Source organism: Leptinotarsa decemlineata, unplaced genomic scaffold (genome assembly GCF_025532065.1).
Source record: "Leptinotarsa decemlineata unplaced genomic scaffold, Ldec_3_MD MMD2_P_RNA_scaffold_2, whole genome shotgun sequence".
NCBI classification, from domain to species: Eukaryota; Metazoa; Arthropoda; class Insecta; order Coleoptera; family Chrysomelidae; genus Leptinotarsa; species Leptinotarsa decemlineata.
This window is the reverse complement of record NW_027412529.1, coordinates 17646940-17672988: the sequence shown is the minus strand read 5'-3', so window position 1 is coordinate 17672988 and position 26049 is coordinate 17646940. Positions and strand designations below refer to the sequence as shown.

General features: G+C 31.1%; 2 protein-coding genes across 5 annotated transcripts in view; one reads left to right on the top strand and one right to left on the bottom strand.

Moving 5' to 3' along the window:
- The first annotated feature begins 220 nt into the window (after positions 1-220).
- Positions 221-21754, top strand: lic (dual specificity mitogen-activated protein kinase kinase lic). Its single transcript, XM_023161954.2, has 5 exons — positions 221-379; positions 521-600; positions 7784-8169; positions 10394-10590; positions 20133-21754. The coding sequence occupies exons 2-5, from the start codon at positions 530-532 to the stop codon at positions 20484-20486; spliced, it is 1008 nt and encodes a 335-aa protein (XP_023017722.1). The 5' UTR covers positions 221-379; positions 521-529; the 3' UTR covers positions 20487-21754.
- The window catches only part of l(2)k05819 (transmembrane protein 94-like protein l(2)k05819), a 55915-nt gene continuing 51620 nt past the window's right edge, over positions 21755-26049 (bottom strand). For all 4 annotated transcript variants that reach the window (XM_074184587.1, XM_023161952.2, XM_074184590.1 and 1 more), the window contains one exon: positions 21755-26049. In XM_074184587.1, the coding sequence (XP_074040688.1) occupies positions 25977-26049 (73 nt within the window). In that variant the 3' untranslated portion in view covers positions 21755-25976.

The following is a 26049-nucleotide window of genomic DNA, read 5'->3' as shown; positions in this document are numbered from 1 at the left end:
ATCTCTCCTAAAAATGTACCCCTTTCAATTATAATAAGTATAGATTTTTATGGCCCATCTACGTTTTCATAAAAAACATTTTACAGTGAAGAAATTAATCGATGATGTCCAGTAAAAATCTCATAATGAAGTGGTACTTGCATAAATTAATCGAAAGCCAAATCATAAATCCATTGTTCTGTACTCGTGCTACCATGAAATAACTATCACTCTGAAATATGACTAGGGTCAAGTGTCAAAAAACTGTCAATTGATCAATATCCTAATGTCAAAAGGTTGCAAAAAATATTTCTTCACGGTCTTCAATTAATTAATAAATTATATTAGATCCCTTCAATAGTTTGTTAAGTAATAACCAGAGAGTACTGTTTAACACAAGGTAATTTTCTTACCAAGGACAAATTTTTAACCACTAAGTGGGATGACTTTCTAGAGTATATCTTCAGGCATTCCTTTTGCTTGCAAAAGCGCAAGAAATAAAAAATTTAACTTATCAATTCACGTGGAATATTTTTTGTAGGTGAAGAATATGTCGGGCACAGGCCGAAAGAAGAAGCCAGGTTTGAAATTGCAAGTGTCTGATGATGCTGCCCCTGCTGTGTGAGTTCTTTTTGTTTTTATGTCCTCGTCATTGAAAGTGTATCATATTGAGAGACTTGGGCTTCAAAAAACTGTTGTCCCTGTTTTGTAGATGATGAAACAGTAAAACACTATTTGACAGAGTTTCTCTTGCCATCTGACCTTACAGATTATTCCGTAAATAAATCATGTACTTTGTCAAGAAGATTGATTGATTTGGTGGGGTTTGAATAGGTTTGAGACCATAAACCCTTGTAGGTTGCAGTGGGAGGTTGACTAGGGTAATTATTCTTTTACATGCCGTGCACCAAGTTCTAAAAAAATTTTATTTGACTTGGTATTTTCGTCTGCTCATCATGAACATTCGACCTACTTGCAGAGTGTAAAAATAATTTGTTTCAGGAACTCACTTCTGTTCTGTTATAATGGCACTTTTCCACTATCATTTACTGCGAGCCTTTATTAACCTATCTTAAATGTATGTTTTCACACATTGAAACCAATGGAAAAACCCTTGCAAAAGTGTTATTTATTTTCATAAACAATTATTTTGTAGTTTATTGAAAAAAAATGGACTGGCAAGTGGATACATGTTTAATTGTGACTCCTGCCATAAAAGCCTATGTTCTTATAGCCTTCAGTACTGTTGTTCATAATATATTCCCAGAATTTTATATAATTTAAGAATAGGAATACAGACAACAGTTTGTATGTATGTGAGAAGTAAGCACTAGTTGTAATGTACTGTGTTGAGTATCACAGTGGTCGATATTGAGTCTAGTTCGCATATACATAAACTCTATTCTGTAGGTTAACTTTGAAGTTAACATATATTTATTTGCCGTTTACATCACTTACAAAACATAGTTAAATCATGAATCTTCTTAAAATTGTAATATTTGATTTTGATTTGGGGTACACTCAAATCACCAACAAATCTTAAAAAAAAATTACTAAAATATATTTTCAGTAAAAATAAAATGTACCCAAAAAACTTCAAATCTCGATAAACCCAAGGGGCTTCTTCACATAAATTCGTTATATAAATACAAATAACCTCTTTTTATCCATTGGGTATATAATAATTTTGAATTGTGTAATTTACCTACCTTAAAATAATGAATAAATTGATGGATGTAGCCGTTACTACGTAGTAGGAGATCATCATGAGAAATGAAACTTTCTGTGTTTTTATACCCACTTGTATTTGTAACTAATGTTACTGCAGTTTTGTTATATAAGGACTAGTGTCCGACCGAAAGTTCGGTTTCGGTCGAGATTCGGCAAAAAAAACGGGTTTCGGTTTCGGCGAAAAACCTGCCAAAACTACGACCAAAACCGAAACTGCATTCGGGAGTTCCCGCGCTGTGCTCGGTCATGTTCGGCTCGTTAAATTTCATACAAGTGATATTAGGTAACAACTCGAATAAGTAATTTTATGTTTAATATTTTTGAAAATCCATCAATATTCAAAAGAAGGATCTACACCTATTCAAATAAACACCTAACCTATTTTAAGTATTTTTAAGGTGCAAATAATATTTTTTCTTAAATAAGGGTTTTTTATGTTGATTATCAATAAGTAAAAATGTCGAAGACTGCATAACGTTGTGATTTAAAGATAAAAAAATAAAGACTAACTGATTAAAATAACCTTTTCTTTATTTTTCCCTCAAAACATAATCCTTGTAAGGAAGTTTCGGTTTCGGCCGAAATTCGTTTTCGGTTTGACACTAATAAGGACATTTTCTAACGAATATTGTATTAAAGAATACAATATTTAAACGAATATTGTACTCGTTTGGAAATGTCATTTGAGGGCGAAACTGCAATAGCATTAGTTACAAATACTTATTTATTTACGGCAATGTCTATTTTTTACAAAATAATTAACAAGTTCACACATATGTATTTAACAGTAATCTAAGTTAGGTTTAAGGAAAAAATATATAAAATAAAATTTAAAAATATCGTAAAAATAAGTTAATGAATTACAATCTTTTCACAGTCTTTTTAAATGTTTCCAAACAAGAATTGAAAAATTCTAAATCTACATTGTATGTATTTGTAAATCTCAAAATTCTACCTACAGATTCATTCCGGCCATAGTTGGTGCGACAAAAGGGTACTTTGGAGATTTCCGAATTTCTTGTTCTCCTTGGATTCACATTTAAAGTTATAAGTTCGACAAGTTCCGGGGATTGATGCTACCATTGATTATTTTATGAATTAGTGTAAGATCTGATTCTAATCTTCTATGAGCTAGTGTATTCAAGTTAAGATCGTCCAATATAATTTTATAGTCATATTCACCAATATCATATCCCAGTTTATATGCAGAGTACCTTAAAAACTTATTTTGAACACTTTCAAGCATATCAATATCCACATGATATGAAGGGCACCAAATTGTGGAATTGTATTCGCTTGTTGATCTAACAATTGAACAATATATGATTTTAATTGAAGTGAGAGATAATTCATTTGCAGATCTAATAATGAAACCTAACATTTTAGTGCTTTAAAAGTAAATATAAAAGTAATATTTGCAATATGGGGTTTAAATTACATTTTTGGGTCGAGAGTGATTTCTAAATCTCTGGTGGTGTTTGTTGTTTTCAGTTCTGATTGATTGATTTTATATAGCCGGTTAATGGGATTTTTTTTTGGAAAATAGTAAATTTTTGACATTTGTCTATATTTAATTGCAGTAGATTTATATCACACCAGCGAACAAAGTCAGATAAATAGTACTGTAATAATTCTATATCAGTTAAGTCATGAATAACTTTAAACATCTTCAGGTCATCAGCAAACAAAAGAAATTCACTATAAAGAATAACATCTTTCAAGTCATTTACAAATAGGTTGAAAAGCAATGGCCCTTAATGAGAACACTGTGGTACACCCGATGAAACTGTGATTGAGGAAGATACTTAGTTACCATATTTTGAAAATTGTACTCTGCAGGCTAGATAATTTTCAATCCATTTCAGAAAGTTTTCTCGAATACCCAAAGCGTTTAGTTTATGCATCAACAAATTGTGGTTTACTCGGTCAAATGCCTTTGAAAAATCTGTGTAAATAGAATCCAACTGGTATCTATTTTCGAAGGTATTTAACAGTGTTGATAAATGAGCAGATTTATGCTGGTAGATCTACTACAACTGAATCCATGTTGTTGATTAATGATTATATGTCTACAATCCCATGTTAGCTTTTTTGTAATTAGACTGTCTAACAATTTGGATAATTCTGATTGATTACAGACTGCTCGATAATTTTTCATATCATTATGTAATCCACTTTTATAAATAGGTTTCGAAAAACTGTTTTTCCAATAATCTGGAAAGATAGACGATTTCAAGGAAATATTGAATATCATGTGAATTGGTTTGACAAGGGTAGAAATACATTTTTTCATTAGGAATAGTGGAATTCCATCAGGACCTGTAGACAATTTCCAATGTCATGACATGACTAGATCGTTTATTTCTTTAATATCAACGCTATAACTACATATATCAACCGTCTTACTAAATTTATATTCTGGAATTTGGTTAACTGTTTCATCACTATAGACAGATGAGAAATATTTTGCAAAATAATTACTATTTTCGCTGACAGAGTCATTCTAGTACATTTTAGATGGTAAGGAGTGTGATTTTTTATTATTATTAATATAATTCCAGAAGCTTCTAGGATTATTGTTAATGTTATTCTCTATTTTATTTATGTATGCTTGATGGGCAAGTGTTTCTCAAAACTTTGCATTCATCTCTCAGATAACAAAATTCTTCATATTTATAAAAATTTCCATTTTTGTATTCTCTGTGAACCGATTTCTTTCTGAAAACTAATTTTTTCAGCTCAGAACTGAACCATACTGGGAAAGTAGAAGCTTTATATATTTTTTGTGGAACATAGTACTCCAGAGCTGTATAGAGAATATTGTAATTTGTAACTACAATATTTAAATCCTCATCCCTCAGTATTTCGGTATCCCAATTGATACTTACCAAGAAATCATTCATGCCCATATAATCTCCATTTACAAAGTCATAAAAGTATTCATCATATTTTAGATATTCCTTTGTATCATTTTTTTAAATCAAAACATACCGAAGAATGATGTAATGTATTTTGAAAACTGGGTACGATGGATTTTGAACAGACATATTTATGAATGATGAAAAAATTTAATCTAAGTTCTTGAATTTGGAATATTATTGATTTGATATAAATTATGGAAACTAAATGAACGTAATACAGCTAGTGCAGGTGAGTTTTCTGGACAATCAACATTCAGACCAAGATCTCCATTAAACCAAAATGTGCCAGGGATATTATAGTCACCACAAAGAATAATCTTGTTAGTACAGTATTTTTCTAAAACATAATCAATGGTAGCAGTATGTTCCATATAAGTATTCACTACATAAGCAGGAATATATACACCACCAATTATGATTGTTGAAACACCTATTGATAATTTAACATACAGATGTTCTATATTGTCAGGAGATATGTCGATTAACTCAGTTATTAAAGATCCTCTAGTGTCTATTAGTATTCCTCCCCTTTTTTTTATCGCTATTTGTTTGGTCTCTATCTAATATATATATATATATATATATATATATATATATATATACGGAATAATGTTGGGGATGCAGTCAAAAATTGCTGGGCTGTTGTTTAAAGAATACTCTTTGTTATATGGTCGAGCTTTCGAGAATGTTTATTCCCTTTATCAAGACATTAACTTGAGGTTATATTAAAAAGTCGAAAATTTTACTGAGAAACACAAAAAAGTCCTTTTCATTATGTAGAAAAGTGTCACACATTAAAATTTTTTATGGTTTAAAGAAAATATATATATAAACTTTATTCAGAAATAACATTTAGAGGATTTGAAATTTTAAATTTTATTTTAACGGCCATGCATGGCACTTACTAGTGGCGTGGTAGCAACTAGAAAGAAAGGAAACAGTTGCTACCACGCCACTAGTAAGTGCCATGCATGGCCGTTAAAATAAAATTTAAAATTTCAAATCCTCTAAATGTTATTTCTGAATAAAGTTTATATATATATTTTCTTTAAACCATAAAAAATTTTAATGTGTGACACTTTTCTACATAATGAAAAGGACTTTTTTGTGTTTCTCAGTAAAATTTTCGACTTTTTAATATAACCTCAAGTTAATGTCTTGATAAAGGGAATAAACATTCTCGAAAGCTCGACCATATAACAAAGAGTATTCTTTAAACAACAGCCCAGCAATTTTTGACTGCATCCCCAACATTATTCCGTATTTCTCCTTAACTAGTCAGTCAAGACTACCCATCGCTTTATATATATATATATATATATATATATACATACATATATATATATATATATATATATATATATATATATATATTCATATATATATATATATATATATATATATATATATATATATACATATATATATATATATATATATATATATGTATATACTTTTTCAAATAAAAATTTGAAAAAGTTTCACATTATTCAATGTCAAAAAGTTGTCATTTTGATGTTGAAGACTTCTTTCAAAATTGAAATTTTCAAATTGAATATTCTCATATAGCACAGGTATTCTGTTTTATCCGTTATTATGTTTTATATATATATATATTTATCATGTCCTTTTTATATTACAGCCCTCGATAAAGCTAATAAACATTAGCGAAAGCTCGGGCAGCTAAAAAGAGTAAATATTTATTCTAATCAGACCGAATCCCCGAAAAACTACTATTCTATACATACATACGGTCGTTACACTATCAATTATATATATATATAATTATATATATATATATATATATATATATATATATATATATATATATATATACACATAACACATTATGAACACATAACACTTTATGATGCAAGTAATCTAAAATGTCAGAAGTTAAAATACTTTGTAATATAAATTTCAATATATGTATTGACTCTGGAAAACTACTTATTTTAGTAAGCTCAATATAAATAATTATTTCACATAACTTGAGTCCAGAGTTTTATTTTATCAATTACAATATGTATTCCCTATATAAACATTATTGTTTCTTGACAAAATAAACATTGTTATTATGTCAATGACTTTGAACTCCTTGAAAAGTAGGATCGAAACTATGTTTTAAAGGAAGTCAGACATATACTCAGGTGCATAAAAAAAGTTCGCCTTTTCTATTTTTAGCCTGATTTTGATCTATTTCAATAAATGGTTGAAACTTCATCTCTGAATAATTCACATCAAACAGATTTCCAAATAAGGCTCAATTTATACACAATATACATGATAAAATAAAATTATGTTTTTATTATCTAGGTTTGAGTCACCTTCTGGTGAAACACAGCTTTTGTATGACAATCAAAACTATCCTGTATGCTAGCCTGGTTCATTCCAAACAAATAATTTTTTCATTCACATTTCATTTCAAATTTATTAATTATTGAATAAAACATTGAGATTTCTCTGTGTGTTTTTTACTCAGTACAATAATGGAAAAATTAACAATTAGCGAATGGCTGAAAAAGAAAACAATAAATCAATTTTTTAATACCAGGCGTTGCCTCCTCTTTAGACAATAGCTTCCATTCTCTGAGGCACTCAACGAATTACCATGGGGCACGTTATTCCACTTGTCTAGAGTGTAAAAGGAAGTTCATTTTTTTTCGTAGGTGATATTTCTGAATTCTCACATGTCTACCTTAGTTAATAGGATTTGTTCAACAATTCGTAATTTGAAAGGAATTGTGATATCAAAATGAATGAAGAAACAATGTACAGGGAATGAACCAAGTTCGCATACAGGATGGTTTCGAGTGTGGTCCAAAAGCTGTATTTTTATGAATCTGAGTGTACTTTCAATCTTGGTTTTCAGTAGATGATAGCTGTAGAAATGAATGTAGTATGTACCTTCCAATATAGCGTAACCCTGGCCTATTTAAATAAACTATTATAACTAGTACTTTGGAGTTTGAGTTAGAAGAAAATAATTTTAGAAGAAAAAAGGATACAAAGCTGAAAAATAATTTTGAATATATGTTTATATGATAATGACACATGGACTTAAGTAATGATCTTCATTATCAACTAATTTTGATAGTGATTTCCTTATTTTCAATGTATTCATTGACAGTAATGAATATAATAATTTTTAGACTCCCACCAGCTAATTTAGATACTCGTACAACAATCACAATTGGCGAAAGAACTTTTGATGTTGAGGCCGATGATCTCTTAAAAATTGAAGATCTAGGAAGGGGAGCATATGGAATTGTAGAAAAGATGAGGCACATTCCCAGTGGGACAATAATGGCTGTTAAAAGAATCACTGCAACAGTTAACACACAAGAACAAAAGAGGTTACTCATGGATCTTGATATTTCCATGAGAAGCAGTGACTGTCCATACACCGTTCAGTTTTACGGGGCACTTTTCAGAGAAGGGGATGTGTGGATTTGCATGGAAGTTATGGACACTAGTTTAGATAAATTTTATGCCAAGGTCTATAAGCATTTGCGAAAAATTCCTGAGAATGTTTTGGGTAAGATTTTCATCAGTTCATGTTTCTTATATCCCTATGAATGGACGCTAAATATTATTTTTAATGGCTAGTGCAAATTTTGAAAAAAAAAATTGGCTTACATTTTTCGGTTGCTGATCACAAATCTATATTCAAAACTTTGCTCTTTGATATACTTTGGGAAATGCAGCCTTTAAGTAGCTTGAAAATCATCTATTTCAGGAAACAATTTTTGTTAATCTCTTGAATGATATATAAAATTTATGCCACTGTAGCCCTAATGATCCATGGGTGCTATCCAAGAGCAAAATAAATCAATAGCAGGATTTAATTTATAGGTTCCGTTAGATAAACGTAACATGTTCAAATAGTTTCCATTTTAAACACTGGGAACATTGTTGAAACATGTTCGGATATAACGAAAAAAACTGTTTTAAATCTAGGGCGCATTCCAGGAGGATTTTGTATTAGCGAAATTTTTTCTTTGAGACCTAATTTGTACAACATTTAAAACGGAAGATAGATTTTTCTTTTTTTTTCACCTGGCACCCAAAAAGGTATGTTATTTTTGGAGCGTGTTTGTTGCACATAAATTTGCGAATTTGACAGATAACAATTTTCCACCAACATATTGGTATAGCTAGCAAAAAAAAAATCCAAACTCAATCAGAAGCCAAGACCAAAAAAAGTCGCTATCCCTATATTTTTGAATATTAAGGGATGAAATTTTCATTAATACTAATAAAATACTTTAACATTATAACGTCATGAAAATGTTTGCAAAATCGCGATTTTAAACGGTGAATGTGTGCGTAAAACTTGGAGCACTGAGAAGCCGAGTGGGCCGTAGGAGTGGGGATAGCGGCTCTGAGCTCGCGCACTTCTGAATAAATGACTTCCATATCTTTGTCAATAATGAACCTATTTTGATGATTCATTTTTCAACCTAAGTGAACTTGTATAAAAATAACGTCATATTTGTTTTGTCAATAAATTAATGATAGTAGTAGGCACAAAATTCTCAGAAATATTGCATTGAAACGAAAACTTCGAGGTTGTGATTTTATATATTTCATCATCAATTTTCCATTTGTTCAGTGTAATTCCGTACGCCATTGCAAGAGACAGATTGAGGCAAAAATGTCAGTTATTTCTGAAAATTTAGTGTCTACCATTTTGGAATTGTATTATAGTACAAATGTGTTTATGCAAGATTTCTTCAAAAACTCAATGAAAAAAAACTTCAGGATCAACTCAATTTTCAAAATATCTCTTTGAAGCTCTGCAGAGAGATTCATGTTTACTCAGAATGAAAGACTGCATTCAAATTTTTCTATTTATTCATTTATTAACGGGTCCACGGCTTTATTAACAAATCACAATTGTATGTATACGACAGAAAAATAAAGAAAATATAGTTATATTAAAATACATTCTGTAACTCATCAGAAAATGAGTAGAGTAATAAATACATTAATGCAAAAATCTGTTATATTGGAGCTTGAATTTTGACAGAGGGATGCCGCTGAGTTTGCAAAGTTCACCAATTGTCAATCTAGAAAAGCAATATAGTGGGCTTTTATACAGGCCGTTTTTTTTAGTTAATCTTACTATTACTATATCGGAACCCTTAAGTTTGGTTAAATTGCACAAAACCTTCCTATTTTGGGAAACTAGAATGATCTCTTTTCAGGTTGCGAATATCCGTGGTTGTTTTTGAAATATTCGCCAAAAACTAGAATTGTTAAATTTCCATTTCGAATGATATAAAAAAAAAGACAGTAACTTTCAATACTGTTTCATATTTGGGAAAGAAAGTTTTTGGCTTTCTGCTACTGCATCTTGATACAAAAAAATGTGGGAATTTTAAAATTGATTACTTCCTTCCTTTCTTTGGAAGATTCCCACATTTTTTTGTATCAAGATGGAGTAGTAGAAAGCCAAAAACTTTCTTTCCCAAAAATTACTCACTCCTAAAAATATAACCTTTTCAATATGTTGTATATTTGTTGTAATTTAATGAGAACCAATTTGCAAAGTGACGTTTCATTCATTAGATTTCATCAACTTTATTTTGGTAAATATGGACCTCTAGTTTTTTGTGGCCACTTTAATAACAAATTTAATAGGATTATTGAAAACCCAATATCTTATGAAGCCATTTGAGTTTCGATTATGCAATGAATAAAAAACTCCTATTCATCACATTTGTGGATAACACCACTATTTCAATGCTTTATTGTAGGAAAAATTGCCCTGGCTGTAGTTAGTGCCTTACATTACCTGCATTCTCATCTGAAAGTTATACATAGAGACGTGAAGCCTTCCAATATCCTAATAAATCGTCAGGGTGAAATAAAAATGTGTGATTTTGGAATCAGTGGGTATCTTGTTGATTCTGTTGCTAAAACTATTGATGCAGGATGTAAACCTTACATGGCGGTAAGTATTTTTTATGTGCACTATTAATAATAATAATAATAAAACGTATTCAAAAAACACTTTATTGCTAGATTTTCACTGAACAGTTTTACAAAAACGCAACACGTGTTTAGCCATACAATGGCTTCTTCGGGCATGTCTTAACTATATTCTAACGCTAGAAAAACTACTTGACAGGCATATCAGGGACGTATCACTGGCTATCAGATATGCATACAGGTCAGGTATGTCAACAGAAACGCTCTATGTCGGCTAACAGAAAAAGTAGAATATACTTACAAAAACAACGAAGTACTTTTAGCTGCTTTCTTGGACATTGAGGGCGCATTTGATAATACGTCGTTAGAATCAATTATCCAGGCGTCTAGGAGAAGAGGGATCGACAAGACAAGCTGTAGGTGGATAGACTGCATGATTAGGGGAAGATTGGTATATACAACCATTATGGGGGAAACAGTCGTGGCACAGGTAGCAAGGGGCTGTCCTCAGGGGGGGGGAGGTTCTATCCCCTCTGTTATGGAATTGTAATGGACGAGCTACTTTGTCTCTTGGACCACAATGGGTATATTGCCCTGGGCTATGCAGACGACTTAGTCGTCTTAGTCCAGGGTAAATACAATAATGTAGTGAAGGGATGCATGCAGTAGGCCCTGAACATTATAACAAGATGGATCGAAGAAGAAGGGCTTAACCCTTAAGCCCATCCAAATCGACCATAGTAGCATTCACCAAAAGGACTAAAACGGAGGGTCTCGGACCTCTAAAACTTCGAGGTGAAGAAATACAAGTGTCGGGGAAGGTTAAATATCTGGGAGTAATCCTAGATTCTAAACTGACCTGGAACCAACACTTGGACAGGATAAAGAGGAAAGCGGAGGTAGCACTAATGCTCGCCAGACGGCAGGCGACCGCCATCAACAAACTAGGCAAGGTGCAAAGACTTGCATGTTTGGGAATGACGGGAGCAATGAGAACTACCCCAACAGCTGCATTGGAGACACTCCTGAATCTACCTCCTTTACACTTTGTGATAATGGGGGAGGCCAGGATGGGCCAATTCAGACTGGAAAACTCACCGAACTACAAAAGACCGGAACGAACATAAATTTCGGAACAAGTGGACGAGCATATATTGAATATGTGCACGGACCACATGACACCGAAGTACACCTTTAACACAAACTTCACCGCCAAAATCATAAGTCGTGAAGAGTGGAAGACCATTAGTCATCCCGAAAACATGTTTGGAAAATACACCTGGTATAGAGATAGATCGAAGACCAAACATGGAACGGGAGCTGGAATATACCGAGCGGATAGAAATCTAAACTACAGCTATCCGCTAGGACTATACCCATCCGTCTTTCAGGCGGAAGTGTATGCTATGTATGCAGTGTGAAAGGCTTATTAAATTGAGACCTCAAAGAAATGAGCGAATCAATATTTTTACAGACAGCAAGAACGCACTAGGGACTCTGACAAACCCGAAGGTGACATCAAAACTGGTCTGGGAATGCCATGAAGAACTGAATGAACTTGCAAAAAGGAACAAATTAACTTTGTACTGGGTGCCAGGGCATTTAGGAATCACAGGTAATGATAAAGCTGATGAATGCGCTAGACGCGGATCATCAACTTCATATATAGGTCCTGAACCAGCTCTGGGGGTACCAAAATCATTGGTACGAAACCAGATTAGGACATGTACCAATAAGAAGCATACAGAGTACTGGACAAAAGTACCTGGCAACAAACACAGTAGAACCTTCATTAGGGAACCGTCCGAGAAAAGAACCGAAGAACTACTTCAATATAGTAGGGATCGGCTCAGAATAATTTCAGGGTTACTAACCGGTCATTGTTCGCTTAGAGGACACCTGAATAAAATGGGGCTGTACAACGGAGACTTCAGCTGCAGATTATGCAACGAAGGGACAGAAACAGCTCTACACATCTTATGCGAATGTGAGGCACTGAATCATAGGAGGCAGGCAATATATGTACATACAAAATTATCCCCAGAAGAATATGACTAACATCCAACACGGAATCTGTACAAACTAGTACAGGGAACGAGACAGATGGAGTGGGTGTCATGAGAAGATGGGAGAATAAACGCAATAAGCCCAAGAGGCTGCAGTGTTTTCTGGAGACTTGGACTGAATGGACAAGTCAGACAGCTCCCAAGGTACAAAAAAAAAACTATATTCTACATATTCAATGCTTTATATACCTAGTTTTACAATTTGAAATACCTACATTTCAAGTACCTGAGTTTTTCCTGACCATTTATTTATTTATTTATTTATCGGTCAAGTACACTACAGAATTATTATAAAAATCCCAAATAGTACATCAAGAAAGTTTCAATTGTTGAAACCAGTCAAGCATTAGAGTTCAGTTATGAACCCAACAAGTAAAATCCTTAATATAACTATTATAATTGCTTAAAAATAAATAAACCTATTTATTTTTTATCAGTCCTATATACCACAAACTATAATTAAAATACCAAATGGAACATAAAAAAAATATTAAAAAGACAAAAATAAGCTTAAAGACATTCAACACAAATGAATAATTAAATTATAAAACAAAAACGTAACAATGTCAAGTACATTACAGAATTGTAACAAAGTCCCGAATGTTACACCAATGTGCAAACAAACCCTAGAGTCAAGTTATTACTTCATATTAAATAAAGGTATGCATTTTAATTTGTCAAATAGTGCATTAAGTTCAAATTAAAAAAAAAAAAGACATGTACGAATACTAGAATAAGTTATGATTATTAAAAGAAATAATAAACGACTATTCAGAAGTTTAATGAACAATCTCTTGATGAAGTCATCTAATTGCCATTTTTTTGAATTTTAAATGACAAATGAAAAAGATCAAGTTCTGAAAAGTATGTATTGAAATTTTTTTGAAGCCTACAACTTATTGCCATCGAGCCATAGATAGTCTTGTGGAATCGCAACCCAAATGAAAAAATGCGATTGCTTCTTAAGGATCTTGAGTTAACAGAAAGGCAAAGGTCATCTAAAATAGCTGAACAATTGTAGTGGAAGTTTATTATTTTATGAAGGAATAGAACCATTGCAAGTTTACGTCTGTCCTCAAGTGATAATAAATCTAATACAGACAGCCTCATTTGCGAGGTAAATCCAAAGTAGGGTAGGCCAAGTTTCCAAATTATATATTTAGAAAAGCGATTTTGTACTTTTTCAAGCCTCTCTTTATGACAAGAATAAAGAGGACACCAAATTACACTATTATATTCCAAAATAATCCGAACCAGTGAAAAGTATAATATCTTTATAGGATCATATTCTGTAATATGCCGGGTATTCCTTTTGATGAATCCGAGCATTCTGAATGCTTTATTACAGATATTATTGATATGATCAATAAAGCTTAGATTTTTATAGAAAGTAATTCCCAAATCGCATAAGCTTTTGACAGTTTGAAGAGTTGCATCATTAATGAAGTAGTTTTCAATGACAGGCTGTGTTATTCTATAAAATCTCAACACATTACATTTCTTAATGTTAACTTTTAGACAATTAGTATCACAGTAGGTACAAAAGCTATCTAGGTCATTCTGAATACATTCAATAATATCATTGGTAGATTGCACTGTTTTGAAAAATTTAAGGTCGTCCACATACAGAGAGATATTACAGTGTTTAAACACTGATTTAACATCATTAATAAAGAGTAGAAATAATATAGGACCAATGTGCGAACCTTGCGGAACCCCTGAAGTTACATGAATTGTTTCTGACACACTGTCAGCTATCCTCACATTCTGCGATCTACCGGAAAGATAGGATTCAATAAATTTCAAGTATCTGCCCGTTATTCCAAGATTATTAAGTTTTAAAATTAAAAGTTCATGACAAAGTGAATCGAAGGCTTTAGCAAGGTCCGTGTAGATAACATCAACTTGGAATGTTTCATGTGTACCTGAGTTTGTAATGAATTAAATTACCTTAGCTTATGTTTCCAGATTTGAAAAGATATTTAGTAACGGGAAGTTATTTAATTCTATTTGGTCATTCAGTACATTATCTGAATTCTTAAATCTATTGATTTCTAATCATTCTAGAAGATTGCCATGCAGACAAAACTTTCTACCCATTTCAAAATATATAGATCCAATTGTCACAATAAAGTTCAGTATTACTGAAGTTTTATCCCAACACCAAACCGTTATTTCAAAACCTTGACACGTGTTTCGCTCGCCAAGTGATCATCCTCAAGAGGAAGATTAAACTAAATATACATGAAATGTTATCCTTACTTATATCATAGATACCTCTGCTAGGTACCTGCATCTTAAGTGTATTAAATTAATTTAACAATGTTACCTTATTTTCTAGTCTTAAATTAATTTTACGATGTGTCCTTATGTAGTCAGGTAAATCTGATAATTAAATGATCATTTCAACAAGCTATATAGTATACTATTAGGTATTTGTTCACCATCGTTACTCATAATATTATTGTGTATCCTTATTTCTACACACTCGTAGGCATCTAGATGCCTGTTATTAACTTGTCTAACTAATCTTAATATACTAAAGTCTACGTAATGGTTTTGTTGCAAAATGTGATGGCTACTGCTGATTTTTCTGATCTATATATCAGGTGTGATAAGTGTTCCTTATATCTTATTTTAATAGATCCTTATGTCTGTCCATAATATTTTGCATCGCAGTCCTTACATTTAATTTCGTAAATTCCAGACTTTTCCGAATTTTTATGTAATAATAATAATAATCTTTATTAATCCCAAGAAACAAGAATGTTTAGAACAGGGATAAAACTTAAAATAATGATCAAACAAATTATTTCAATATTAAATATCAGTTAAATATACAGCACATAAATACATATACTTATACATACATATTTACATATATACACACATACATATATAAATTTTTAAATTATAATGGTAATTAAAAACAAAAAAAAAGTAATATGGAGATCAAAATTTTAATTAGAGGAAGAAAGCAGAAACTTTTTCAATTCCGATTTGAATTTTGTTTTTGATTCATTTTTAGTTTCTCTGGAAGATTATTATATATTTTAACTCCTAAATGAAATTTTGATTTCTGCCCAAATTTTGAGTGATATAATTTAAATAGTAGTTTTTTGCTTGTCTTGTATTATGGTCATGGATGGTATTTATTTGATTGAATTCCAAATTCGAATGTTTGTGATTTTTTCTAACAGAATGAATGAAACAACAAATTTTCAATTGGAAAATAGACTGAATATCTGAATATCTAATATAAATTTGTGAACCTCTCATGTGCGAGAGGAAAAGTCAAAAGACGATGCACTAAAAAATTCAGCCCAACCCTTTTGTGCTGTTCACAGTGATGTGAACTGTCAGGAATATACCTGTAAAGGTATTATTCAGAAACCACTCTCAAAGTATTCAAATCAGATGAAAATTCCTTTTATGAGAAACAAATACTTTTCATGTCCAAGAAATGATTGAGAGAGAGAGAGAAATACGTTTATTGTCCTAAGAAAGAGTTCTTGTTGACAAACGATTATGAACTATGTCAAAGTACTATAAAAGTAATTCCTAAAAGCCCATTTATATAAGTAGAGTAGAGTAGAGTTTATTCTCTTGTGTGACAATTAAAAAAATTGTATACAGTCGTCAAAAAATAGTAAAAGGAAAATTTTGTACTTGCAGAAACAAATTTTAAGCTATTTAAAATGTAAAATAAAGTTATATATATACAAAAATAACCTATGTAAAATAGTAGGAGAACTTAGTTATAATACATTACTGTTACTTAGTCATGTTCCATTAAAGAAGTGTATGAACTCTTCACTTTTATAAAACACATTTTCTTTAAGAAAACTTTTTACCCTTTTAGCAAATTTAACTAGGACTAGTTCCTTCCACTCGTTTGGTATCATATTGTAATATTTAATAGACAGAAATCTGAAAGAGTTGAGATTCTTGGATAAGCGAAAATACGGCACTATAACGGATTTATATCTGGTATTATATTTATTCTGAACAGTATAACTGGAAATGTTTTTCTTGGCAAAAAGTAAGCATTCATAAATGAATTGATTAGTCACAGTCAATATACCTAGTTTTTCGAATAGTGGACGACAACTTTCATCAAGTTTTGAATTTGTTATTACTCTTATTGCCCTTTTTTGCATTATGAGAATTTTATCAACATGTGCCGATCCACCCCATAAGAGAATTCCGTAGGACATGGTACTTTGAAAGAGACCGTGGTAGGCTGTGAGAACAACACTTTCATTTACAATATCTTTGATATTTCTTAAGAGATAGATGGAGGTAGCTAATTTATTTCTCAGATTGGTTATGTAAGCCTCCCATGTCAGCTTACAATCTAATGTTAGTCCCAGGCATTTTACCGGCAAATTGTCCTCCAGGGTTAAGTTGTAATTCAGAGTAAAGAGTAACGTTTTTGTTTTATCATTATTTAGACACAATCTTACATTCGTGAAATATTCCTGAGCACTTTTGAGGGTATATGATTCAATATTCTGATCATAGTTTCTCATTGAAACTAGTAATGTGGTATCATCAGCATATTCAACATGTTTTGACGATAAGAAATGAGTTATGTCATTAACATAAATAATAAATAATTTAGGACCTAAGATTGAACCCTGGGGAACCCCCCTTGTAATTTCCCTTTTGGATGATACCTTTCCGTTTGAGGAGGTACACTGATATCTTCCTGTAAGGTAACTCTGAATGAATGAAAAAGCATTTCCTCTGACACCATAACTTTCCAATTTCATTAAAAGAATTTCATGTGACACACAATCAAAAGCTTTGGGAAGGTCCAAAAAAGATGCTAGTGTCACATTTCCTTTCTCAAATTCATCTGTGATGTGAATAATCATATCTACAAGTGCAGTTATAGTAGACTTTCCCTCACGAAATCCATGTTGTTTAGGGTTCAGTACATTTTTTCTCTCTAAATAGTTGATCAGTCTGATTTTATAAGCCAATTCAAGCAATTTTGATAGAATAGGAACTAGGGAGATGGGTCGGTAATTACTGATATTATTTTTGTTACCCTTTTTAAAAATCGGTATAACTTTGGAGAGTTTAAGAATCTCTGGAAAAACACCTTCTGCAAAACAGGTATTGATGAAAAACGTTATGGGGCTGATTAATTCGTCTTTTGCAAATTTCAGTGAGTCGCTATTTAGCCCATATATATCTCTTGACTTTGATGTGCTTAAGTAATTATTGAAGTCATCTAGCAATATTTGGGGGTTAGGAGAAGTGATCATAGTAGGTTTTATGAGTGGCCATGCCATTCTTTGCTTATTCTTTGCATTCATGATTAGGCGTGAGTTGTGTGATATTTTTTCAGTCTTAATTGCTAGTCTATACCGCTTCTTCATTTCCCTATATATTTCCCTCATAGAGGGGTCATTTTTAGTGATTTCATTCCACATTATCAACTGGTTTTTCAGTTCTACGATGTATTCACTGTATTTTATTCTTGGTTTCTCAAATTTCTTTATTTCTCTGATGGGAAAAGCTGCTTCATAGCTATTAATAATGTTATATTTGACAAGATGCTGCACATCACATCAGTATTGTTAGTTTGATAAAATTCTTTCCAATCACGGTTTGACAAAATTAGTTTGTAGTTATTAATATTATTTGTATTTATTACTCTATGTCTCATTAGAATATTGTTCCCAACAGAAATGCAACTATTTTTATATTGAAAACTTATAGATTTATGATCTGATAAACAAGGTTCGTATGTACTGGCAGAGCTCTGTGCTTCATCAATGTTCGTAAAAATATTATCTATTCTGGTAGCAGAAAATTTTGTTACCCTTGTAAAATCTTTAATCTGCTGGTGTAGATTATAAGTTAGGAATAAGTTCAGTAAGCATTGGACATTTTCTGTTTCAATAGCAAAATTCATGTTGAAATCCCCCAGAATTACCATTTTTTTATTTGGGACTATTTTATCTAGGAAACATTCCATCTTTTTCAGGAAACTAAGGGGGTCACTATTGGGTGATCTGTACTAACATGCTATAGTCAATTTTTCTTTGCAAAGTTCAAGGGCACATAATTCAAAATCTTTCGCTATACTGTCATCTTTCATTGATTGTAGTGGTTCGAAATCAATACCTTTTTTAACATAGATGGCAACACCTCCATGCAAATATGTTCTTCTGGTAAAAAAACTACCTAAAATATAATTTTCAAAATGTATATGTTTTATTTCTTCTTCAGATGTCCAAGTTTCACAAAAACAAACAACATCATAATTGTTTTCAGAAAGAAAAAATTCTATCTCTAGTATTTTATTTTTTATACATTGGATATTGATATAGAATATTGAGAGACTACCTAAGATCATTTTATTAGTTTTATATTTCTTGGGGGCCTCGAAAAAATTCTAAAGGAATATTATTTACATCTGTTATTCTAATAGACTTTAGGGCAATATTTGTATTTATTTTAGTTAGATGAAATAAGGTGTTATCAAGAATGCCGTTAATGCCGTTTTTACTTCCAATTCTCCTAGGATCAGCTAGAAACTTTATAGATGTATTTCTGTTCATTTGTTGAAATTTTACTATTCGTCTACTAATTATATCATTTATGAGAGAATCCTTGAAAATATTTCTTTCAGAAATAACTATAAGATTTGTAAATCTGCTAATAGGTAAAAAGTTTTTTAGTGCCTTATTTAGCATTTTATGATTACTTATATTATTATTATTATATTAAAATAGGGTGTCAAACACATTTTTACGAAACAAAATAAATGCTATACAATTTAAAATTCAAAAAATATCCTTTAAAAAAATATGCTATATTATAGTGACATACAGTAGTAAACTATAATTCATAAAAAGTGTTGTCATTGTAAAATTAATCTAAACTGTAATAAGCTTTATCAATCAGAATGTCGCTCAATTTTTTCCTGAAAATATTCAAAGAATAACTCTCAGCTATATGGGAATTTTGTTGTACATCTTTATTCCATTGTATATCAATGAGTCCTTCACCATTGTTGTTGTGGGCAGGGAAAGTCTGATCAAGTTAGCTTGATGTGTATTATAGTGTGGCTCGTTTATATCATCATGAGCAGATATATTTTTATGAATCAGACTTACTGTTTCAATAATGTTTCGGACAGCTCGCTTCTGTAAAACGAAAACAGTATGCAGCATGCTTTTGTTGCATACTCCCCAGAAGGCAATACCATATCTTATATGTGCATCCACATTCAGACATTTGCCAAAATTATTCTGAAATATCTTTAAAAATATACTGCACGTGTGATTACCGTATTTACAATTTGTCAGATACAAACTCTCTACTTTTGAAGTGTAGTGTTGCCAATGTCTTGTTACTGGAGTTGACTGTTATTAGACCAATGACTGATCTCTAGCGGATCAGATCAAGATAATTGCATATCAATTTGTAACGTTGCCGAATCTTGGGTCAGTCCCATTTTATCATTTTTATATTTCAGCCTGAAAGAATAGATCCCCAAGGCAACCCTTCTCAGTATGATATAAGGTCAGATGTCTGGAGTTTGGGAATCTCTCTGATAGAACTGGCAACAGGAGAATTTCCTTATCCAAAATGGGGTACACCTTTTGAACAGCTGAAACAGGTTGTAGCTGATGATCCCCCCAGGTTACCGCCGGGACAGTTTTCAACGCAGTTTGAAGATTTCACCATAAAGTGTCTACAAAAAAAGTACATTGATAGGCCGAACTACAGTCAGCTGCTGGAGCATATTTTTTTAGTGAAACACAAAGAAATGAATACAGACATTACCCCTTTCATTTCAGAAGTATTAGACCTACCAGATAATCCCTGAGATTCATGTGTTGTTTCATAGTTTTTGAATGAAAATTTTCGTTTTTCTTTCTGTTTTAACAAATTATTTTGCGCTTTTAAGTTGGAAGTTTTAGAAATGTTTTCAAAGTTATTCATTCAAAAGTTTCTCAGTCTAGTTTATTTTAACTTCAAGTTTTAATTAAGTTTTTAATGAATTATTTTTTAATTAATTTGGAAGTTTTTGATAATCTCAAGTGAAGTTGATCAAGTTAGAATTGTTTTAAGTACAAACTTGAATAGATTAGAAAATAATTAATTATGGGAGTAGTGTATATATCTAAGAACACCTTATAAACAAATTGTGAGTACCTAATTATCATGAATGACTGCCAATTTTTCGGTTTGAACAAAATAAAATCCAATTTCAAGAATGTAATCTGTTGAAATTTGTGAACGTCTGAATACTTGTTAAGTTTGATTTTAATTGATTGGAAGAGTCTGCATTTAATGCTTTCAAAGGTACAATAAAAAATATCTACTTGTTGATATTATATGTATTTACTAGTCCGAATAGAAATGTTACAGGTGAAATTCTAATAAGGAATGACATTAAACAAAGCGCACAAGTTGGAAAAAAACTTGTTTTACAAATGAAAGGTGAAAGTGGAACCTTTGCCGTAAAATTAATCCAAAATAAGAACTTTTCCCAAACGCCATAAATGCAATACTCTTCTCGACGCGTATTTCTACAACCAAGTTGGTGTCTTCAGGAGACGAAGAAAACTTCTGAAGGTGCCAACTTAGTTGGTGAAACGTGCGTCGGGAAGAATATTTGTTTCTGATGATTGGGAATAGTATTTGTTTTGGATTTACTTTCTTCACCTGATATGTCAATTATTTTTATTAAATTAACAACAAAAAACAGAGTTGTTTTGTAACACTGACTTTCTAAGTCAGTTGTATAGTAGAAAGTACCTGAACACGTTATTTGGTATCCAAATCCGGTATATTGGATTTTATTTTAAAGAACTCAAAAAATATTTGAAGTTATGATTCTACTTGACATCACAGTATTTTCAGTTTTGAATCAAAATATTTTTTTGCCTGATGTGGAGGCGCGTTTTTCTATTAACTCAATTAATTTTGAATTGTAATTTTCTTTATTATGAGAATATATTTTTAATAATTTATTTTATTGTAAAAGTTTCACTCACCTAGTGAGTAAGTTTTAGTCTAAAATTAAATTTTATTTTAATTATTAATTGGAACAAATGTGTGATACCTATAAATAAAAAATGAAAGACAGTGTTTTTGTTACATTTATTTTCATAAACAGTCCAGTCTTACGGTCATAAACCACATAGTTAATATCTAAAATGTCTAAAAATTATGACAATATGAACATATATCTGGGGAAATTCACAATTTGTCTGATGATTTAGTTTAAATATATAAAAAAATAGTAATTGCTTGAAAAAACAAGAACAAGTTGAAAAAAATAAAATAAAAAAGGCAAAACTTCTCACAGGAACTATATAAAAATTAAATGATTCAACTCCTAGGTAGGTACAAAATCACAATTCAACCCCAAGGTAAGTACAAAATGACAAACAAGCTAACACCTATAAATTTCAATGCAATTGTTTTTCTCTTTGAAAGCAACTCAAATAATGTAATAGACTGCAGAATATTTCTTATTATAATCGATAATATAATTTGCCGCTTAGTATAATGGACAGTTTGAACTGTTGTTGGCACCGAAGGGCCACAAAGGGTAGAGCTGACGATTTTAGAAAATATTCTGTGGCCCTTCACCTCTTTCGTACAAATTTTTTCATATCAAGGTTTTCCTGTATTTATCAATCTTAACTTTGGGTTGCTGAAGAACCTTTGATTTTTCAGGAATAACAATTGTTAGGATGACGATTCTAAGCATTAAGAATATGATCGTTAAGTGAACCAACATTTTGGTTCTATTGAAATTTTTTCATCACCTATCGCAAAACTAAAATCAATGACATAAGAGGGTTATTATACTATTATTCAGAAATTGATTTTAAAACAGAATATAGAACTACACATTGGGACTTCTACTTAAAGAACATATTCAGTATAATTATTCAAGTAACACTGCCCAGTGAAATCTCAAAAAGTTAGTCATAGATTTTCATCAAGTATCGACCAATACCATCCACATATTGCATAATTAGAAAAATAAATGAAAATACTTGAAATGAATAATCACAAAGTTAAAATGGTAATATTAAAAGTTTTATTGTAAATTGCCCTAACAACAGTCAAGAAGTAGCTTACCTGAAAAGTTTTAAAGAAGTTATGAAACTTGGTATTTTAATAAATTTTAAATTATTCTTGCATAATTTTCTCTTTGACAAAGTTTTTCAACAATATCTCCTTCCGTTTTGGAAGGAGATATTGTTAAAAAAATTTGGGTTATATAATAAGAATGTATATATAACAATTTGTGATAGAATAAAATTGCCTGCAGCTTTTCGAATTTAAAGAATAATTTTATTGAAAATTGGTACTAAGGTCAAGAAGTCCTTTGCAAGTATAAAATGATTTTATCTCATCCTTAATGCTCCCGTTCATGATACATATGTACAAAATTTGAAATGTTGAGTTATGATCAATAAAATCAATTAGTATTTCATCTATATTGAATAATTATCAGTGGAGATTTAGATGAATCTCATTGTTTTGAAGGTTCTATCTATGCATTCAAAATATATGTAATCTTAAATCGGAAAGAGACAAAATTTACTATCACAGATATAACAGCCACAGAAGAAATAATATTATTCTATGTATTTCAAAGGAACCAAGATTTCAACAAGACTATCCAGGTCTTCAAAATTATTATTTATATGACTCACAATGTTGGCATATAAAATTCAATTAGGTATCTGTGATAATTTGCAACATTCACTACAAGAGAAACTGGGCCTGGTTGTGAAAACGATTCAATAGGCAGAACCAGGCATATGAGAAAGAGTAAGCACTAAATTTTGCAATTAGAACATCGTGGTGGGGTTAAGTTTTCTTCACCAATATTTTTGGGTAGACTATGCGATACCTGTATGCTAAAACCGTTTGTAACAAAAGATTTGTAAAGATATGAGTTGAAATATTTGTGCTAGTTTTGTTTATCGCATACCTTTTTTCTTCAAAAAGGAGATGTTGAAAAAACTATTTGTAGTCGCTATTTTTCCAAAATGGCGACGCGAGAGGCAAACTAAGCACTTTGAAACTCATGATAGTTCAAATTTTTAAAAATGCTACAGGTGAAACTACCAAATGAATACCGTATTGTAACCGCCCTGGGTACGCCCATGGTGAACGGTACGACCACTGGAGCGAAAGGTGCGGGGTGAAGGGCCCGAAAAAGTGCAGAGACGACAGTCAGTTGCCAACTCTGAAGGTAGAATGTTGTGTTCCTGAGAGCAGCCGAGCATATTGAAAAGTTCGACGTGTTACCAAAGCCACATAAGATTTTTGTCAAATTTATGTATGCAATTGGATTAGTTAAGGTCCCAAAATCATCATTAAAAATCCCCGACTTGGAGTTGCGGATGCCGGCGACTTAACCTAAAGGAAATATAAAAACTGGTAGTTAGTGATATGAAGCACGATTAAGGGACACTGCCTAACTGAAAGTGCCAGCAAACATTCAAGGTTAGTTTAAGTTTTTAGTTAAGTTTCTATTCCCAACTTTGGGACCTGTGTATTTCAATTTATGTAAAAATAAATATAAGTTTTCATCAAATTGATTTCTTGCTGGGACTCTTTTTTCTATTTATGTATTTACCATTCAAGATAAAAACCAACAATTACAGTATAATTCATCAGACTGTACCCAGTTCTATGTTTCTACTTTCAACTTTTGTCCATGAATGAATTAAATAATAATTTCAGATTATTCTACAATGACAAACTTTTTTGGTTAATTCCAGAACTATTCCAACATAAACAACTCTTAGACAACCAAATTAAAACTATATAATAAGTACTAATGTAAGAGGCGGTGAGTACTAAAATGAAAATAATTTCATTGTCAAGGGAATATAGACATCAATATTTGATGCCTTAATAAAAAACATAAATTACTTTTTTGTTAGAAAACACACTCATAGTAAGTTATATTCTTTCCTGTAACCCCTCAATTCAAAATTCATTCGAAATATTGAACTAGGTATATAAATGTAGTAAATTGAGGAATAAATTAAGTAAATATATGGAGTTGATATTACCAACAAAAAAAGTTTATGCCTAAAAACAGAACCGAACTAGTGCATGACCTCACTAGTTTACAAATAACAAAACTTGGAAACTGATTCCATGAATAATCTTGCACTAATTTTATGGAAATTGGCTGAAATTATTCAGAAAATGCTGAAAGAAAGTTCTTATAACCCACTAGAGTTTATGATTTGGAATTTTAAGGTTAATTCTGTCGTTCAAAATCATGAACTAGTAAGTTCTAGCAATGACAACTTTCATTCAGCCTGTTCTGACACCTTCAGTGTTTCAGACAATTAAACCAGTAGGTACCTTTCATAAAATTAGTGCAGGTTATTTTGTTATTTATAATTTTCCAGAGGTGAAATAAGCTATTTGATGTTGTGGTTCGATAGAAAAACTTAGCACACACTGTTTATGTGGACGATATAATTCAACTTGAAAAATATCGCTGTTTACTCGGGATCTGGATAATCATATTATGAATTTTTCAAAATGTTTTTCATTAATTTTAGGGAGTTTGATTTATGAAATTATTTTCAAATTCACAAATAATAACTATGAACACAATCATTTGTTTGAAGGTGGTTGACAATGTTTTGTGGTGTATTTCATCAGTTCGGACTTTCATTGTCTAATATAATATAAATTGATTTGAAATCCCTGAAAGAATCTGTAAAAATTAAAAAAAGATTAACCAAAAAATAACAATTTTTTTAAACAAGAAACTGAAATTACAAACAAATAACATACAAGCAACAACCAAAAAAATAAAAAATTGAAATATTAATACAAGCAAAAAATTAAAAAATATTAACAAAAAATGAAAAATTAAAAGATTCCAAACAAAGTTACGTCACGACGTTTCGATTTATAGTATCTACAATCGTCTTCGGGTGATAAAAAAAACGACCAACTACTTGATTGTATGTTATTTCCTTGTAATTTCATTTTTTTGTTTAATAAAATTGTTATTTTTTGGTTAATCTTTTTAATTTTTACAGATTCTTTCAGGGATTTCAAATCATTTTATATTATATTAGACAATGGAAGTCCGAACTGATGAAATAATCTGTTTCATAATATCAAAGTCTTTTTTTCTGATTCTTCAACGCAAAATTTTCAAATTATCATTCAATGTTAAAGGCAGTGAAAGACTTTTTATAGAAAATCAAGGAACAACGTAGACAAACCTCAAGAAGTAAACTTCATATGTCATGATATCTGCTGACATGATGATGCATTTACCTCCCGTTTCATTAATCTCCCATTTTCAAAATGGTGAATTCATGCCCAATTTTGTTCCAAAGTCTAAACGAGCTCGTTTTAAAAACCTCTCATTCACC

Coding starts and splice junctions, on each gene's coding strand:
- lic (XM_023161954.2), top strand. CDS start 530: ATGTCGGGCACAGGCCGAAAGAAGAAGCCAGGTTTGAAATTGCAAGTG. Junction 601..7,783: donor GATGATGCTGCCCCTGCTGT/GTGAGTTCTTTT, acceptor AATAATTTTTAG/ACTCCCACCAGCTAATTTAG. Junction 8,170..10,393: donor AATTCCTGAGAATGTTTTGG/GTAAGATTTTCA, acceptor GCTTTATTGTAG/GAAAAATTGCCCTGGCTGTA.